Source organism: Sciurus carolinensis, chromosome 8 (genome assembly GCF_902686445.1).
Source record: "Sciurus carolinensis chromosome 8, mSciCar1.2, whole genome shotgun sequence".
NCBI lineage: Eukaryota > Metazoa > Chordata > Mammalia > Rodentia > Sciuridae > Sciurus > Sciurus carolinensis.
In genome coordinates, this window is record NC_062220.1 from 94,923,735 (window position 1) to 94,942,632 (window position 18,898).

At 43.3% G+C, this 18,898-nt stretch overlaps 1 protein-coding gene across 2 annotated transcripts in view; it reads right to left on the reverse strand.

Moving 5' to 3' along the window:
• Aoah (acyloxyacyl hydrolase) overlaps positions 1-18,898 on the reverse strand; it is a 215,003-nt gene that overhangs the window by 91,527 nt on the left and 104,578 nt on the right. For both annotated transcript variants that reach the window (XM_047562947.1, XM_047562948.1), the window contains exons 7-11: positions 18,068-18,128; positions 16,684-16,754; positions 15,727-15,775; positions 12,886-12,934; positions 10,876-10,970 (exon numbers count right to left, since the gene is read on the reverse strand). In XM_047562947.1, the coding sequence (XP_047418903.1) occupies positions 10,876-10,970; positions 12,886-12,934; positions 15,727-15,775; positions 16,684-16,754; positions 18,068-18,128 (325 nt within the window). The remainder of the gene's footprint in view (positions 1-10,875; positions 10,971-12,885; positions 12,935-15,726; positions 15,776-16,683; positions 16,755-18,067; positions 18,129-18,898) is intronic.

Sequence of the window (18,898 nt, forward strand, 5' to 3'; positions counted from 1 at the left end):
TTGTTACGGCAGCCAGAACATACTAAGACAGTGAGTCATGTAAGGCTAGTAAGAAGAAGCCAGGTCCAAGAGCAATAGGGTGAAAGTAGTTCAAACATTGTAACACCACATACAAAACCCCAAGAATGAAGTCATCCTATTATGTCTAAAGAAGACCAACAAACACTAAGCACATCAGTTATCTACTGATACATAACAAATCACCCTAAATTTAGCAACTGAAAACATGCTACATACAAGCATACGATAACTGCTCAGCTTCTGTTACTATGCACATTTGATGCACATTTAAACTTCAGCTTGAGCTAGATAAATAATTTTGAGGGAAAAGGTATAGCATCTTATCTTTGACCCTATGCCAGTCCACAAACTTAAAAGGCAATGAGGAAGTAGTCAAATAAAGAATTCTAGCAAAATCTGGCCAGTAAATACAGAAAGAATGGCCAGCAAAGCTCAATCTTTCATCATCTTGCTTTCATACAGCTTTTTAATTTTTTTTTAACCTTGTCAGCTCCTTTTAGTTTCTTCCTTTCCCCTCTTCTATTATTTATTACTTAAGCTCCAAACCTATGATTTATTTATTCAAGGAATGAGTCAAGGGATGCATTTATCTAACTGCCTCACATAAAATGAGAACACATTGTGCAGTTGGACTCTTTCTACCGCTTTCCATTTCTTCCGTCACTTTTTTCCCAGAGTGGTCGGAGAACTATATCTAAACTCAGGAAAGAAAGAAAGAAAGAAAAAAGAGTTTTAAATGTCTTGCTTTTGCACAAAGATAATCACAAGTCAGTTTTTTCATGGGGCCAGTGAAACAAATTTTGCAAACAGAAAAAAAAAAAATCCTCCAAGGGCCACAAATGAATTAGGAAAGGTGAATATCGTAAGTGTTGACCCTTCAGATTATCTTTGATTATTTAAAGGTTTGGTCATTTCTAAAGCAGTCAGACTGTGATTTGTCTGGGGTGTGGGTAGTTTTTCTTTTCTGGGAGATGATCTCTGGAACTTGATACCAGATGAAACCCAAGTTCACAGTCAAGTTACAGAGGTGAGAATGGGATTACCAAATAACCAAGCCCACACTGCATGCTCCCTCTCCACTGTCTGGGTCATAAGAAATTATTCCATTTTCTTCTTCTCCTTATCTTCTATCAAGAGGTTGTCTTGTTAAGCCTTGTTGCCAGATGTGTACTTATGGTGGCCCTGGGTCCTTGCAACAGCCTCTGGTCCTCCCTCCTCACTCTCCTCTGATCATTTTCAGCACCATGTCCTGGAATCTCATGGAGAACTTCTTTAAAATATACAGACTGACTCAGTTGGTTTGTGGTGGGGCCCTAGATTCTGGTCAAGTTTAGGAAATGCTGATCTACAGGCTACTGTAGCTATGCACTGTCATGTCCCACATGACCCTCCAACCCACTTCTCCAGCCTGTCCTCCATCCCTACTCCTACCTTACTCAGGTCCCCTGAACCTACCATGGCCCCACCAGACCTCTAGTCCTTGTCACAAGCTCTTCCTTTTACTCACTGTCTTTACTTGCCAGCTGGTCCTCATGAGTCAAGAGCTAACTAAATCCTAACTTCCCCTCTGGAGGCCTTCCTTGGCAGACTGCTCTCCTCTGTTAGGCATCCTTTTTCACATTCCCTCTCTGCCTCGTGCATGTTTAGCTAATTGCACCTCATCTGCTAGCTTTAGGACAGAGTTGGACAGCTTTTTTCTGGAAATGGTCAGATCATAATTTTTTTTAGGCTTTGCAAGCCCATTTGGTCTTCGTTGTGGCTACTCAGCTATGATGTAATATGAAAGTGACAATATGAAATAAACAAACATGGCTGTATTCAATTAAAACTTATTTGAAAAAAAAATTGGTGGAGAGAAGTTGGGTCAGAGTTTCTGACCGCTGCTCTGGGTCCCAAAGACTCAATTTATATTTGGGCTCCATGTTTAACTCTATTACCTTGGTTAGGTTAGCCCATCTTTCCAAGTCTGAGTTTCTTTATTAGATATACATCATAGTAGAGACTTTTTAGTATTATCTTTGCTTGGGCTACTATAACAAAATGCCTTAGGTTGGATAATTTATAAAAAACAGGAGTTTATTGCTTGTTCTTCTATAAGACGGAAGTTCAACATCAACGGCAGTAGAAGATTCAGTGTCTGGTGAAGGCTCCCTGTTTGCTTCATAGGTAATGCTTTATTGTTGGTCCTCACATGGCAACAAGGCAAAGGAGCTCCCTGGAATCTCTTTTATAAGGGTGATAACCCCTTTTATAAGGGTGGAAACCTGATGAATTAATCACTTCCCAAAGATTCCCACCCCTTAATATTGTCAGCATTGCTTATTAACTTCCAAATATGAGTTTTGAGGGGACACCAACGTTCAGGACATAACATGCATTAAATGAGATAATGCTAAACACATTTGGTAAAAACCTGGTAATATTTGCTTTGTAACATTATTATAATTGTGATTTTGCTTATTTATATCCCCAACTAGACTGTAAGTTCCTTGAGGTTAGAAACTTTCACCATGAAAGTCCCAATTGTCCATTCTTATCTACATTCTTTGTCCAATAATAGAGTTGTGATAGTTGGGCATGTGCCTTCCAAGTGAGGGACTGTACTCAGTCTCTGGTGCCACCTGGTGTGGTCATGTGACTAGGTCCTGGATAATGGGGAGAGAGAGAAAGAGAGAGAGAGGGAGAGAGAGAGAGATGATGATGACGATGTGGTGGGAAGACGGGGAGAGAGAGAGAGAGAGAAAAGTGAGGTGCAGGGAGAGATAGGTAGGTAGGATTGTGCCACCTCTGTGCCAAGTTCTCCCCAGAGATGTGTGTCTTTAGTTGTTCCCTTTTCTTACTTCGGGTGGGAAGTGGCAGAAACAGGAGCAGCCAGTTTAGACCCAGGGCATCTTTAGTAATTGTATTTTGGACTCTTTGTTATGGTAGCTGAGTCTCTACCCTGCCTGACTATCACTAGTCTTTTTGAGAAGGGCTGACTCGAAAAACCTGACTCATCCACTCATTCTTCCTGGCTGTCACATACAAGTTACCAACATGAGCTCATGACCTCTTTGCTACTTCCTGATCTATTTTATTGAGCTATCTATTAGGCTTTAAGTTCTTAACATGGTGTTGCTGTCCTATATTTCTGCCTCTGGAATCTTTAGACCTTGTGCTTCATACATGCTCCTCTTGATTTTCCTCTAGGAATTATGGTCTAGCCCATCCCTCTGACTAATCCTCAACCCCTTGCATACCTAAGAACTCTCCAGGAAATCATGCAGAAGCCAGACATTTGGACTAGAGCTCTTCTCTACCTTCCACACCTCCCCAAGGAGTAGCGCAGGAGGAATTAGTTGAAAAAAAAAAACCAAAAAAACCCAAAAACTAATGAATTACAGGCCTACAGCAATCAATTCTAACCATTCCATTTTATTTTAAAATGCCAGTATGTTTCCTCTTTCCACATTCCAACAGACTTGAGATTCTAAGTGCTTACCCTGTGATGAGTTAGTTCCATGTGACCCATTTTATCACTAGCATGGGAAAGAGTGAAGCAAAGTGATAGATATGATTCACCAGAGGGCAAGAGATTATCCTCCAGGTGTTCCAGCATGTGGGGCAGCACAGTTATGGGTGAACTCTTGCTGCCTGCTGATGTAGAACTCTCCGTCTAAACTGCTGGGCAGGCAGGTGTGTGGGCTGGGTAATTATAAATGCCTCTCAGAAGTATGGGGCTTAAAATAATTTCATCTTGAAGTTTTTCATAACAATGGGTATTTGAGTTTTTAATTATTTCCAAAGACAGTGAGGGCTAAAATGATGGATGTTTTCAAAGAGAGCTTAGAACTGCACCCCGCTTTACTGGCACCTGGAGTTGGACAAGAAGGGAGTTAAGTTAATAAGAACTCAGGAAGAGCCTGTCTTGCCTGTGTTCGTGAATAGGGAAAGAGAAGAAAAGAACATTCTGTCTCTTGTGGCCTGAAAACAACAGGAGGAAAGAATTCACCAGTGTGAACACAACTCCTTTTTCCTGATAGAATAAATGAGAAGCAACTAGGATGGAGATTTCTCTTCTCACCAAGTAGCATCTTTAGCCTGCTAGCCTGCGAGGTATACCGAGGAGCAGAAAATGTAATTTTGTCTAGTTTTACCAAACAATAGACTTTCCTCATCTTAAAAAAAATAATAAAAAGTACGCTAATGCTTAAATATTTTTGGAGTTAACTCAGATATAATTTCCATATTTTATGCACTCCACAAAAATCTGCCTTTATGCTTAGTGGAAAATTTAAGTGCCCTGATAAATCCAGAGAGTGGGAAGCAAGACGGGTTAGTGAGAGTAGATTATAGCTCTGATCCTGCCCGTGCTGTTTGTGGGTAATAAAGAGTAGCCGAACCTGATAGAATCATCTCAAAGAGGAATAGGGGCTTGAAAGACGAGAGCTGCTTTGGTCTCGGGTGAATATGCATTTTCTGCCGCCAGATTAAGGATTCATTTTGTCCTTGACACAGCATGAAATTCAATCTGTGCCTACTTACCCTACAGACAACAGCCTGCCAGGGGTCGTGCGAAGATTTTATAATAGGACAGGCAACAATCTTCAGGAGAAAAAATAAACATTTGGGAAATTGTATTTCAGAATCGCTTCTCTCCCTCTACCTCCTTCCCCAACCCATCATGCAATTCTGGTTCAGTGAAATGCGGCATTTAATATTTTGGAAATCATTCTCGAACAGATGGGGGAAGAGGCAGGAGGCAGCATCCGCTGCTGTCCTTCACCGTCTCTCTACCTCCCCTTCTTTTCAACAAAGCAATTCAAGCAGCGACTGTTTCTCCTCTGAAGTGGTGGTGGTGGGGGGGGCAGTGTGATTTACTCTTGGCTTTTCTTTGAGACCCTTCTAAGTTGAAGTCTTCCACGGAGCTCCATTGGAATCTGACTCCTAAGGTTTAGATGTTTGGAGAGAAGTGAAGTAGGTGGGGACAGGAACATCTTTCTGTCCCTAGCAGAATGAGACTCAGAAACCCTGGTTTCTGTGGAACCATGAGAGTGACTCTTCATACTCTCTTTCTTGAACTACAAATATCTTTCCAGATGAAGAAACTCCTAATCGAATTAGCTGTAACCAGGCCTCTTGGGTGCCACACTGTTTAGCTAGAAGATGGCAGGAGCAGGAGAGAAGGGGCTGCAGAGGGGGAAGATGCCCACAGTGATAGATTCCTTTTCAGTGGATGTGGTTGGGATGGGGTAATGGATTCATATTCTTTGTGAAGATGTTGGGTAGTTTCCGACTGGGGGGTGGGTGGTTGGCCTATGATGAACACTTGTTTTTCCATAGTGTTTCCTGTTCCTTCCAGGCAGCATGATCAAGTTCTTTGTGTAGCAAAGAAATACTATCAAACTTGTTTCATTATCCTGAAGGGTCTTGATTTATAATGTGCTTCCCCACTGTCAGACCTCTCTGCTAAGACCACATGGCCTAAGTGTTTGCCTTGGAATAGGAGGTCAGTCACTGTATAGTGCTTCTTGGTGTGGACATGAACTTGTGGAGAGATTACACAGAGTGTGGCGGGAGGGCTCCTTCCTAGTCTCACTACAGAATCCGTATGCAGAACCTGTATCTATGGAAAAGGTCAGGACAAGGTCAGAGGGCCTCATTTTAAAAGATGGCTTTAGTTGGTTGTACTCTTCTGGTCTGTTTGGAAAGGTTTCCTAAAGGATTTGAGGAAGAAGTGAGCTCATTTTTGGCGAACAGTGGCCATTTTGGAGTGAGGCAAATCCCAGGGTAATAAGGTCATGAAGAAGGAGGCTATAATTGGACTGAGGACTTGAGGACAATCAGCCAGGCCTCAGATGCCCACAGGACCACAGGCTGAGTGAGTAATTGCTGCCCTGGACAGCTGTCCCCAGGCCACTTTCCCAAGTCTTTAGCCACCTAACGTGACTGGTGACTCTTCCACCGGCTCTACCTCCCTCTTTTCCGGAACCCAGCGGTGACACCAACAGGCTCCAGGCTCAGTCTGAAAGGGTTATAGCTGCTGGTGGTGCGTAAGCAATCATCTCAACTCTAAGCCTGCAGCTTTGCTCAGTGATACTTAGTGGATGTTGCAAACTACATTTCCCAGACCCTCTGTGGGACACACCTGCCAGTGGAAGGTCCAGGAGGGAGATGGGAAAGCAGGTGGAGGAGGGAAGGGACTATTTCCTGTCTTCCATTCCAGGGCCCCATCTCCTTTGCCCCTCCTGGCTCTATCTCCTGGTTCCCTCTGTGATCCCAGCAGCAGTTGACCTGGGTGCCCTTGGCAGTCAGAGCAGCAGCTGCTAAACCATTATGATTGAGAGTCTGCATAGCACCACTGAGAATGGGTAGAACCAACAGAGAGAAAAGAATGAACATTCATATGGTGCTCAGGGTCTGGCACATTCAACCAGCAGTAGCTGAAGAGCTCAGTGAGAGGGTGACTTTGTTCTTTCCCCACTACCCACTCAAACTGCAGTGTTAACTCATCCCCTGCCCCTGGAAGAAGTCCAGGTCATCCTGATTATGCACGTGCTCATTTTCAGATAACACACATTTCTCTGGTTATGTGAAATTCCATTTCAGGAAATAAAAATGTCCAGTTCTGGTAGTACAGTTTTCATAATTTTAAATAAAATTCCTTGTTCCCAGCCCATTTCCAGCTTAAGGCTGGATAACTGTGCCCAGGAAGGGGAATATGGTCCATTTCATCAGTCTTTCTTTGTATTTACTGGCTGAGGCTTCTGACCTGTGGGGATGGTGGTGGAGGGAGAAGAGGTACATTTGGGGTGTGTGCCTCGGACTGGGTAGATGCCTGCGGTTGGCTGTCTGTAGTGTGAGCTGTCCTAGGGATCTTAACAGAGGCTCCCCTGGTAGAGTTGGTGCCTTCCCTACACCCCATCAGTCACTTTACTCTGCTGTTTCTTCCCTGGTCAGTTGAAGGTGGAGCCCTGTGAGGTCACCTTGCCCTGCAGGCTGTCTTCTCTGGACTGTCCCCATCCTTCCATGTGGTCCTATTCCTTGCCTGGGGCACACTCTTTCTGCTCTGCTGCTTCTGTCACTGCCTTTCCATTCCTCATGGGGTGTCACACATCAGCCCTCTTGGCTGCAGGCTCTGGTCACTGCTATCCAGATCTCTCAGTGGCTTCCTTTTAGTGGTGGGGGGAATGCATCTGCACCTCCCTGACCAGGAGAGCTTTTTCCTAATGCCATCCTAAAACTGGCTGTTCCTAGCCTCAACCCAGGTGGACCTTTGAGGAAGGACTTAAGCAATGGGCTGCAGACCTGGTTTCATTCCCTTCTTTTGCAGGTCCTAGTATTTTGTAGGTGCTCTAATATTTCACTTGGAAGAAATCAGATGGTTAGAGGGTGGGAATAGTTGGTCCTCTATTTTGGGGGCCTCAGATAAAACTTAGATAGAAATAAATATTTCATTTTTTAACATCTGTCATAAAAATTATCCTTGATTTCTGAGAAGGTGCCCATCATTATTTATATTTTATAGAGAAGGAAATGGAGGATCAGAGTAAATAAATAAATGTAAGTGGCTAAGCCAGGATTTGAACCCAGGTTGGACTCAGAATTCAAGATGATTATACTTACAGGTATGTTAAGGACTTGGACTTCCCCTCTGGGCTCTGCTGCTGATTGTGGAATCAGCTTGGCACCTGACTCTCAGGCTGCCAGTGGGGTAACTGTATATTCAGATTTGTCTGGGCTGGTCCAGGTTGTCCTGGTATTATTGCCAGTTGTGATGCCTCTCCTATCAAACTGCCCAGTTTGGACGATAAATTAATTTTGTGCTCACCATAACGGTTGGGGCTTGGGGAGTGCCATTCGGAGGGACCAGAAGCACCAGAAGACCAGAGGTTTCTTAGGGGAGATAGACTATTTCATACTCTCCAAAGCTTGGGTTAAACTCTGTGGGGGAAGATCTGAAGTTGGGGATGAAGTTTAGGCAGCCTCCTCCAGATACAAAGACGCCAGGGGATAGCCCTGGGTCAACCCCAAGCCCCAGCTTGGTGCTGTTGGGACGTTGGAAACTAAGAGGAGGTCCTTAGGTCATTGAGAATGTGCTTCTGTGGTACCCTGGCATCTTCTTTCTTTCACTTTCTGGCCATGAGGTGAGTACCTTTGCTTTGCTCTTTCCATGATGTGCTGCCTCACCGCAGGCCCAAAGCAGCAGGGCCAATAGATCATAGACTGGAACCTCCAAAAATGTGAGCCAAAACAATGCTTTTTCTCTTTATATGTTAATTATCTCAGATATGTCATTATAGTGATGTAACTAACAGTGGTCTCTTCAGCAACAGTCATAAAGGACAGAGGTTGAGGAGGGTGTAAGAGATGTGTGTCCACTCTTGATTCTAGATGACTTTTGTGGTTGTCTATTTTTTTGCTTCCTACTATACTTTTCCTAGTTTAGGACATTTTAACCAGAATTGTAACAACCACCTTGAACTTAAGAACCTTTTATTTGGGGCTGGGATGAGCTCTGTGATAGAGGACTTGCCTAACCCGTGAGGCCCTCGGTTCAATCCCCAGCACTGCAAAAAACAAAAGCAAAACTTTAATTTGAACTTGAGTTATGTGAGTGAGGTCCAACAGGAGAACAGAACCTGTGTGAAGGAGGGAGTTGGAGACTGGCTCATACTGGATCCTGCCTCCAGCCACCTCCCAGGGATGGGTTCTTGGCTGCTGTGCCCTCCAACTCAGTGTCAGCTAGGGGGCATCAGTGAGGGAGGCTTGTATTCCCTCTGCCCCCTGTAGGAACCACAGACAGGGAAAGATTGGGGTCACGGATGTTAGCAGCTGTCTCCTGCCCCAGCTGGCAGTGCTGGCACTTGGTGAGCAGGGTTGGTGAGCTCCGGCCCCTATTCAAGTGTGATGGAAGACCCTTGGGAGTTGTCTTTTGGCAGTGGGCTGGCGGGTGGGCCCTGCACAAGGGAGGTGCCTGGTTGGACTGCAGACCCATTGAGAACTGGCAGGAGAACCTCAGCAGCTACCCAGTCTCAGGGTGGGAACCCCAGTTCCTGTGAAGGTCGGCACTTGCCCCAAGTCGCCCGTCTGAGGAAATATTTAGTTTAGTGATTCCACGCCTCAAGGAAACCTCCATTTCTCCTTCCAGCATCACCTTTCTCTCTTCTGGGTAGCTCAAAGCAACCTCTAGGGACAAGCTACTAAATAAGAGTAGTAGAATTTCAGTGGTTCCATTTATGAGTTCAGTGCCCTGAGAGTTGCATGTAAGACTGGCATTGTATAATACAAACATGAACATAATCTTCATGTGGGTTATTTAAATTTTTAATTTTTTTAGAATGACAGCAAATGGCGAAGAGAAAAACACCTTGACAAGGTGAGAGGAGACTGCTGAAGGGAGCAAAAAGCTTTATGTTTTAGCACCTTTCATGGAACTTCCCCCTTGCTTTTTGAACAAGGGCACCTGCATTTTTAATATTAGCTGGGTTCTGCCAATTGTGTAGCTTGCCCTGAGCACAGGTTTTGGTGCAGTCCCTTGTGACAACTTGTAGCCTCAGGTAACTGAAGCTGCAGATGATCCATCTGCCACTGCTGTACCCCCTGCTTGGGTGTGTGGCATTCAGACTGTTCTTTCCTATTCTCTCCCATGCTTTGCCACATCATTTCCCTAGGTCCTTGCAAAGTCCAAGGGGAAGACAATGGCCCTCTTGATGCTGTTAGGTGTGTTCTCTGATGATGAACTGATAACCTAGAGTTGCCTTCATACTTCCACCCCATACAGTCACTGCTCAGCATCTTTGGGGGATTGGTGACATGCACTCCATTGGATCTCCAAGTCCATGGATGCGCAAGTACCTTATGTAAAATGACATAGATTTGCATATGACCTGGCTACATCTTCTGATGTACTTTAAATCACCTCTAGATTACTTACAATACCTAACAAATGTAAATTGTAGGTAAATAGTTGTTATACTATATTGTTTAGTGAATTATCACAAAAAGTCTGCACGTCTTCAGCACAGATGCAGCCATAATGGGCCTAACTATGCTTTCTATCTGCAGTTAGTAGGATTCATAGATGCTGAACCTGCTGATATGAGGGGTGACTATATATACGTTCATCATCTGAGTAATACACTCGAATCCCTCTCATAGTGCCGGATGCCTGATAAGAGTCAATAAAAGTTGGCTTCCCTCCCCTTTCCTTGCCTTCCATGAGTCTGTCCTTGTGATTCTGCCTTCATTTGTTCACATACACATCTTCCAGGGGCTGGGGCTGTAGCTCAGTGTTAGAGCACTTGCCTAGCATGTGTGAGGCTCTGGGTTTGATTCTCAGCACCACCATTTTATTTATTTATTTAAAAAAATAAATAAATAAAATGAAGTTAAAAAAAAAAAACCTTCCGCACAGTCCCACTGTCTTCAGGGAGGAATGGGAGGCTTGTCTGTCCCCCGCTGCCTTTGGTAGAGCACACTGATGGCCAACAGGAGCCAAGCAGTCTGCTCTGCCCAACCCCATCTTGCTTCCTCAGACAGAAACCCAGCTGGAGCAGCCCCAACCTGCTCTTTGACTTCCATGAGAAGCCACTGTCTGCCTGTGCCCTCTCTGTGCACTTGTCATTTCCTTTTGGACTCTCACCTGCCATCTTTAGGGTTCTGGCAGCAGCCTCACTGAAACTCAAGAGTAAGAGAAACCCTTTGCCTCCATTTGCCTAGAACTAAAATGGTTGGGGATGTGCCTTTCATGGCAGATTTTGCTGATCAGGGAAATCTGCACCTGTTTGGAGTTGGCATCACATTTAGAGAGAGCAAGGGAAAACAGAAACAAAGGCCAGCACATCCGGAATGATTACTGCCAAAATTACTTACCAAAGACATCTGCGAAGCCATGAGCCATTCGGGAGGGATGTGAAAATGAGCCCCAGCTGAGTCTCCCAGCAAAATGATTCCCCTGGGCTGTGAACCTAGGCAGCACAATTTATTTACATTATTTATGCACTCAAGTGGTTGGGAGGCTCCAGCTTGGGTAGTTATGAGAGCAGATAGCCTGGTGTTATTTCGTGCACAGTGCATTGTAACAGTGATACATTGCCACTTTTTGTATGTCAGAGGGTGTGCGGGGCACAGCACTTAGGATCTGAATGAAATTTCTAGGCCATTGGAACTGCGAGCTAAGCTGTACAAATGCAGGTGTGCTTCCCAGCTCAGCATAAAACCAACTGGTCCACAACATCCTGAATGCATGATGGATGAATAAATGAATCAAAACTTCATCTGGATTCAGAAATATGTCCTAAATTTTGGTCCTGGAGATGGCTTTCTTGGAAAACACGCCAATTTCTGTTACAATTCGCTTTAAGAGTTAATGACCTCATGGAGCAATTTTGATTTTTCAAAGATGTTGTGGTCTTTTAAAGCCCTTAATCCATATACACAAAAGCACTGGATGGACGATTCTGGCTGATTAATGGAGAGATGGAGATAGAAAGGTCTCCATGTAGCCTGCATGTCTGGAGGTAAGAATCACTTAATCTGATTCTGAGGCCCATTCACACAAATCATTCATCTATGGATATACTCCTCTGAATCCCTTAAGAGGCTGGGAGAGTCAATTGATGTCTCCCAGTGGCAGAGAGGGAAGCTTCCTTTTCCACCCCAAACCCCTCCAGGGAAGCTAGAGGATAGCCCAGTCTTACAGTGATGGATCCCTAACCTGGGCTTCCATGGAAACTGCAACTTGGTCATACAGATGGGAACCGAGAATGACCAGGACATCCAGAAGGGAACAGGGGCGTGGGATGTGGGAATCCAAGAGCTTCCTTCAGTGGCTCTGGAAAGTCTAGCGTTTCACCTAGATCTGCATTATTCTTATTATTCTTATTATTTTCTTTTTCACAGTGTTGGAGTTTGAACCCAGGGCCTCATGCATGTTAGACAAGTGCTCTACCACTCAGCTACACCCCAGCCCCATATTCATTAATTTATTTGTTCATTGGTTCTTTGATCCATCCAACAAATATTTCTAAGTTGCATACATATGTCTTGGGCCTTTACATTTGCTACCCTCCTTTCTGCCCTTCTGAGAACCTAAAGACAAAGGTGATTGAAGGTGAGGACTGTGTGTTTTTTGCCATGGAAACTAAGCCAAGTCTAGCCCTTGGTGTGTCACTGAAATAATCATCCAGGAAATACTGTGGAATGCATGAGTGGGTGAATGAGGGAGTGAGAAGCTTCTGAAAGTGGGGAGAAAACACTTTTCAACAGTGATGTGACCTCAGGGTCTGTTTCCAGGAACATGTGGGTGGTGAGTTTTCTCCCAACAGTACTGGTGGCCCAGATATTTGTGGCATTTGGGCATTTAGAGTTTAGAGCTTTTGCTCAGCTATTTGGGAAGCTCCTGCAGGTTAGAGTTTGGCAGTCCTCCTCAAGTCATTCAGTGTGCATCTTTAGCTTAGTGGACACAAGAACTTGTTCCATCAGTACAAGTCACAGTGTCTGAACTTGTGGTCCATTGAGAAGGACATGCAAAGGATGAAACATTTCAGTTGGTGCCTCTTTTTGTTTTCTTATTTGGAAAAAAATTCCAGATTTCCATGACTCTTATTATCCATCCTGCAGCCTCTTATAACATTATCATTACAATTTCTAATCTCCAAGAGTCAATGAAACAAATTAAGTTTTGCATTTTATAGACTGCATTCTTTTCTATTTCTTTCTCAGGTCTTTTTCTGATGTGTCATGAAAACGAATGTAAATTGATCACCTTAAAGTAAGTTCTAGCCTCCTCTTTCTCACAGAGATGGTCTGTGCACTTTGACTTCACTCAACCAGAAAAGAACATTCTATTGTGATAAGCACACCGGCTTTTATAATTCATACCTTCACAGAATTTCTTCTCATATGGAATTCCATCTTTGGGATCTACACCCTTTAAAAAAGAAATGATGAGATTAGTAATGTTGTTTTTTTAAAGTTAGGAGAAACCTACACTAAATCCTTCCCACCTGACTTTTAGAAGTACAAAAGCAAATCGATAAAGCCCTTTGAAGTCTCTTATTTATTTATTTTTTGTTCTTTTTAGATATACATAACAGTAGAGTGGATTTTGTTGTATTATACATGCATGGAGTATAACTTATTTTAATTAGGATCCTATTCTTGTGGTTAAACAGATCAAGAACCTAGACCAAAGACCCTGCACCTACTAGAAGTAAATGTAGGCCCAACTATCCATCATGTCAGCCTAGGAAATGATTCCACTCCAAGACTCCTACAAGAAGTAAAATCAAGAATCAATAAATGGGTTGATATCAAACTAAAAAGCTTCTTCACAGCAAAGGAAACGATCAAGAACAAGAAGAGAGTCTACAGATTGGGAGAAAATCTTTGCACCTCAGATAGAGCAATAATCTCCAGGATATATAAAGAACTAAAAAAACCCAACACCTTTAAGGTCTTTTGAGACCCTAATCCAACATAGCAACCCTGTGTGAGTGAGCTGAGTTTAAGAGGAATGGGGGGTGGGAATAAGAAGAGATCCAGAAACTGGGTCTCCTCTTTCAGAGGACTGAGGGCAGTTTTTTGGGAGAGATGCCCAGGCCAAGAGTCTCCCTCCTTGGAGCACTGAGGGCTGACAAGTGACTGTGACACAAGGTCAGGTAGGTTCTGCAATCCCTGAGCTGGAGACCTAAGTGTCCAGGCATCTCCAGCACCTAAATCGATGCTTCTAGAGCTGAAATTTTCAACCAGGGCTGATTTTCCCCAATACATTACAACTTCACACTCAACCCAGGGACAATGCTAATGTCTGGAGACAATTTTGGCTATCACAACATGGGGGGAGTCCCTCTAGGATCTAGAGGGTCAAGGCCAGTGAGACTGCTAAACATCCTACAGTTTACAAGACAATCCCAATAACAAAGAATTATTTCAAATGTCAATAGTGCCAAGATTAAGAAACCCAAAGGGAATGTGGGTCTGTGAGGGGGGCACTGAGTTGCCACAGCTGAAGCTTCTTAACATCAAAAGCTTCCTAACATCCCCTTGCAAAGGACATAAAGAGTGAATATTCTAAAAGAGAAGTGCTTGATAGTCAGAGATGTGCTGGAATTAGCATACCCACTCTCCTGGTCTTTGGGGCTCCCAGTGCATATTAAAACATTAAAGATGCTGAATCCAGAAGGAAAGAGAACTGTTTGACTTAATTGGATCCCATGCTCCCTAAACTTAACAGGATGATGGAGCTCCTCCCTCCATGCCTATTACCACCACACTCAACACCTTGGTCCTGGAGACACAGTTTGGGCAATGTTGGCTCTGAGGGTTGTAAAGTCGCCCCCTTGTTCCTGATTTTGCAATTCTGTGAGTCATTTTTGCTGCAGAAGGGATAGGTAGGAAGGTGAGGCATCTCTCCCATTACTGATGATGAATGCTGAGTTTTGCCTTCCGGAGTTCACACTGGGTTTCCTCTGGTCTTTGCATGGCCCTGTTCCTTATGTAGGGTGGCATGTGGTGAGAACATGGAACGAGGATGGTAGCCCTCCTTGTCGCCCAACATGAGAATGAGACTTGGTTTTATTTGAGTAAGAGTTAAGCTGGGGTTCTTGACCCCTTAAAACTCTCAGGGAGATGTCTTCTCTTTCTCCATGAAAAAGCAATGTGACTAAGGACAGGGTGGCAGACGTGGACTGTGGTATAGTCATCGCCATGCCTTCCACTTCCCAGGAGCCACAGGACTGGAATACACATAGTAGGTGATTGCAAGCCTGGACCATTCATGTCCTGGGGAGAAGGAAATGTTTATGGGAATGTTCTCTTCCTCATCCAAGCAGGTTTCCTTTGAGACCAGGGAATCTTAAGCTTCATGAGTCCTTGTTTACATAACTCCTATCTGTGAATGTTGGGAGTGACTGGGAGCTATAGAATGTTCTAGGTGAAGAGAGGAGGCCATGCTATAATCAGGACACATTTTCGTGTAAGCACTTCTGGTTGACTGGAAAAGACTATCTCAAAGGGACTGTAATTTCTAAGACTTCTGTAATCTTTTAGGATTTCCTTTATTGCACAAAATAATTATTTCCTTTCACAGTTCATTTTATATATGTAAGTTGGGACTTTTTTCCTTCACAAAGATCCCTCAAACTGTGTAAATTAAGACTGCATAACTTGAGTCTTCTGCCATTGCTGTTCAAGGATAAGTACTTGGATGGTTTTCCACCTTCCTTCCCTTTTCTCTACCTGGGAGCTGCAAACCCATTATTCACAGGGAACTGAGACACCAACATCAGGTGCCTTGAAGTGTGGGTAGTGAGGTAAATACAGGGTGATTTTCACTCTGCCTGACTGTGCTTATGAAATAGATAAAAATGGCTGCCAAAAAATGGTGACAGGATGTGATTTACTCCAACAGCTGTGTGGGTTGCTGTAAAACTTTGTGAACACCACTCGTTTCATTTCACGATGTTTAGACAGAATGAAGGGACTAGACATGGTGACCAATGAGCAAAGCTGGGAGGGTTGTGACTGTGAGAGCCTCAGCCCTCATCACATCACGGCTGCTCTTCATGTGTGATGCAAATGCTATACCCTCCCCCAGGAAGCAGGAAGAGTAACTGTGGGCTGTCCTCTCCTTCCTTACCTGTGACTAAAGCAAATGGGCCGTGGGCTTTGGGGGGAGGCAGAAAGTAAGAGACAGTATTAAACTTGAATTTTATGGCTTACCCAAATGCCATTACAATTTGAATCCCGGTGCACATCCCAGCTGTCTGGCCTAAAAAGAAAACATCAGCATTGGTCTTGGTATATGCTTATCCCTCAATGAATGTTAGATTTCATGACTGAATGAATGAATGAAGGCTACACAAAATGCCACTGAAAGTCAACCGTGTTCGAGAGCGCCCCCTACCCCTGGTTGTTGTGACACAGAAGCCTCCATGGGCTCTCTTGCATTATTAACCCTGGATTAGGGTATTTACTGGGAATCCTGAAACAAATTCAGTCTTTTTCATGATTGACTCTACTCGTGGACTGTATTCTTTTGGAATGGCGCTGGTGAGCATAATGAACAAATCTGCAGTCCATTTTATTTAAGTAGTTGAAGCTGTTTAAATAGTACCTCAAAAATGCCCAAACATCTGGTTAATTCAGTCCTGTGGCACTGTAATCACAGTACAAGTGAAGGTTGGCAGACCCATTTTTGAAGTCAGAGAAGTGATTGTGAACATCAGCCCAGGACCAAAGAGTGATGTGATCTCCACTCTTTACTCCAGTGGGGACAGACCCCTATTCCTGGGCCCATCTTGCATGTAGAACTCATGTGGCAGGCTGCATAAATGTCCACATCATCCATCTACTTACTTGGTTCTCCCCCTAGACTGAAAGCACTGTGAGAAGGGATGGATATATATATATATATATAGGAATATATATATGTATATATATTTCATTTACCACCTAACATGATACAAAGTACTTTGCAAATCTTAGGTGCTCAATAAGGATTTCTTGGACAAATCAAGATATGAATGATGTTTTTTTCTTTTCACCAAGCTTTACTTCCATTGAGCATGAGGTCCCTTCTGCCTGAGGGTGGGAATCCCTTAGGCTCCAGGAAGGAATTATGCCTCCTGCCTCCTTTTTGAAGGTCACTTTTAAAATCGGTGACTAGTGGAGAGTTACCTTCTGCCAGGATAGGCCGTCTTGTCATGGTCGTTACAGTCTCTCCCTCGCCAGTGATAGCCCCGCAGCGTCTGCAGTTGAAGAGCACACATGGGAGGGGTCAGGCTTGCTTTGATGGCACCCACAGCAGAGGTTAATCAGAGTTATCTCAGGGGTTTTGACTTCTGCAGTTTTTAATTCAAATAAAGTCATGGAACACTAAAGAACATTAAGAAAATCAAGATTAATATGAGAAGACATGCTATATGAGGTGAGTTATAACACCAGAATCAAAAACAGGTGGTACTGTGAGCTTATATGAATGCGTGTGTTTATGGGTGACACTGGATGTGTGCCTGTATATAAGTATGTTGAGGAGCATATGTGTGCATGTATGTGTATACATGGGGCATGTGTACATGTATGTATGTGTTTCAGATACGCGTACATGTGCATGTGTTTGTTTGTGCACATGTGTTAATGTACACCTCCAGAAACAACAAGACCAACCAACTTCCTAAAATTCCTCTGTTAATCACCAATCTTTTCAGGTTCTAAAATAATTCATTTATTTAACCAAGTGGTTAATTACTTTATTGGACAATTTACAAATAACATAGCTCAACTATTAATTATTTAATTTATATGTTTGATTTGACCAATTTGAAAGGATCAGGAGGTACAATAAACCTGGCACTGGTAGCATACACCTGTTATCCCAGCAACTCAGGAGGCTGAGGCAGACCGATTACAAGTTTGCCAGTTTCAGCAACTTAGCAAGATCCTAAACAATCACAAGAATTTGTTTCAAAGTAAACAACAACAACAACAACAACAACAACCAAAAAAGGCTGGAAATGTGGCTCAGTGGTTTAAGCATTGCTGATTCTATACCCAGTCTCCCCCCCCCCAAATAAATAAATAAATAAATAAAGAGTTACGATTATGGGCAATAATGTTCTTATGTCCTCCATTCTCAAGTGGAAGAGCTGAGAGTCCCCACACTTTGAGGAGTTTGTGACATGTCACTAGCTTGTTTGCTTGACATCCTAAGAGTTCTCAACTGAACTCACACCTACACATACTTTCAAAGAGTAAGTTAAAGTAGGTTCAAGGGTTTCCAAAAAGTGTTTCACAACACTCCTCAGAGTAATCGTAGTCCCATGGAAAATTCCAGCTGGCAATGGCAACAAAGGAAAACAGAAAGCCTGGTCCTACGACTTGCTTTGATGTCCTGTGTATTGTCACAAAGCCAAAATGTCCTTACAAGTCATGAAATGATGGATTGCTCATTAAATTAATAATGCATTCAAATGAAATTCTGCCTTATCTTGTTAAAGGGAAGAAAATTGCAGGACGTGATGTAATATTCAACGAACATCTGGTTATTCTTAACAATACTTACTGGGAAAACACTGTATTTGTCTGAATCCATATCTTTGAATGGCACAGAATTTGATATAGATCTAGAAAAAAGAAAACAAAACATCCAGTGAGCTAAGAAAAAAAAAAAAAAAAAAAGAGGTTTGTGAAGACAAATGGAGACACTTCCAGACATGGCTGTGTTGAGTTTATGTGACAGAGGGCTAATTTAAGAAAAAAAAAAAATTCAGGGTCTGCATGGTGTATCAGAGTGCCAGCTAAAATTTGCCAATCTCTGCTCTCCATTCAAGAGACTGTCTTCTTTCTGTTATTTAATGTGACCCTTATGGAAAGTGAATAACTGAGTTGAGGTTGTAGCAGGGGAGACATTGATGTTGACATTCCCAGGAAATAGGAGACCGTGCTGTGGGTCCAGTCAAGGAACTCAGCATTTCACATTGAATTTGTGACATTTTACACGTCCAGTTCTACAGGCCTTTCCTTTGTGTTCACTCTTCTCAACCACTTATTCTGAGAATCTTGGGCATTTATTGTCATTAGTTGGCAGCTTTCATTTTCTGTTGTAAGTCTGGGTAACCAAGGAACCTGGGGATGACAGTCTGATTCATGGTAAAGTTGAGGACATTCCTCAAGGGGGCACATCCCTGTGCTTTTGCTCCCTGACCCTTCCCGGTTCTCATTTAGGAAAATCACTTAGAGCGTAGCTGAGTAATGTAGTCATGGGGCGGGGTAGAGTGCTTCTTCTTCTTGGAACTTAAATTTAGAGTTAGTAACGAGGCCCTGTCCAGGATTCACTAAATGGTGTTTTGAATCAAGGACATCTCAGCAGTTCTGAGAACCTCAAGGCAAATGA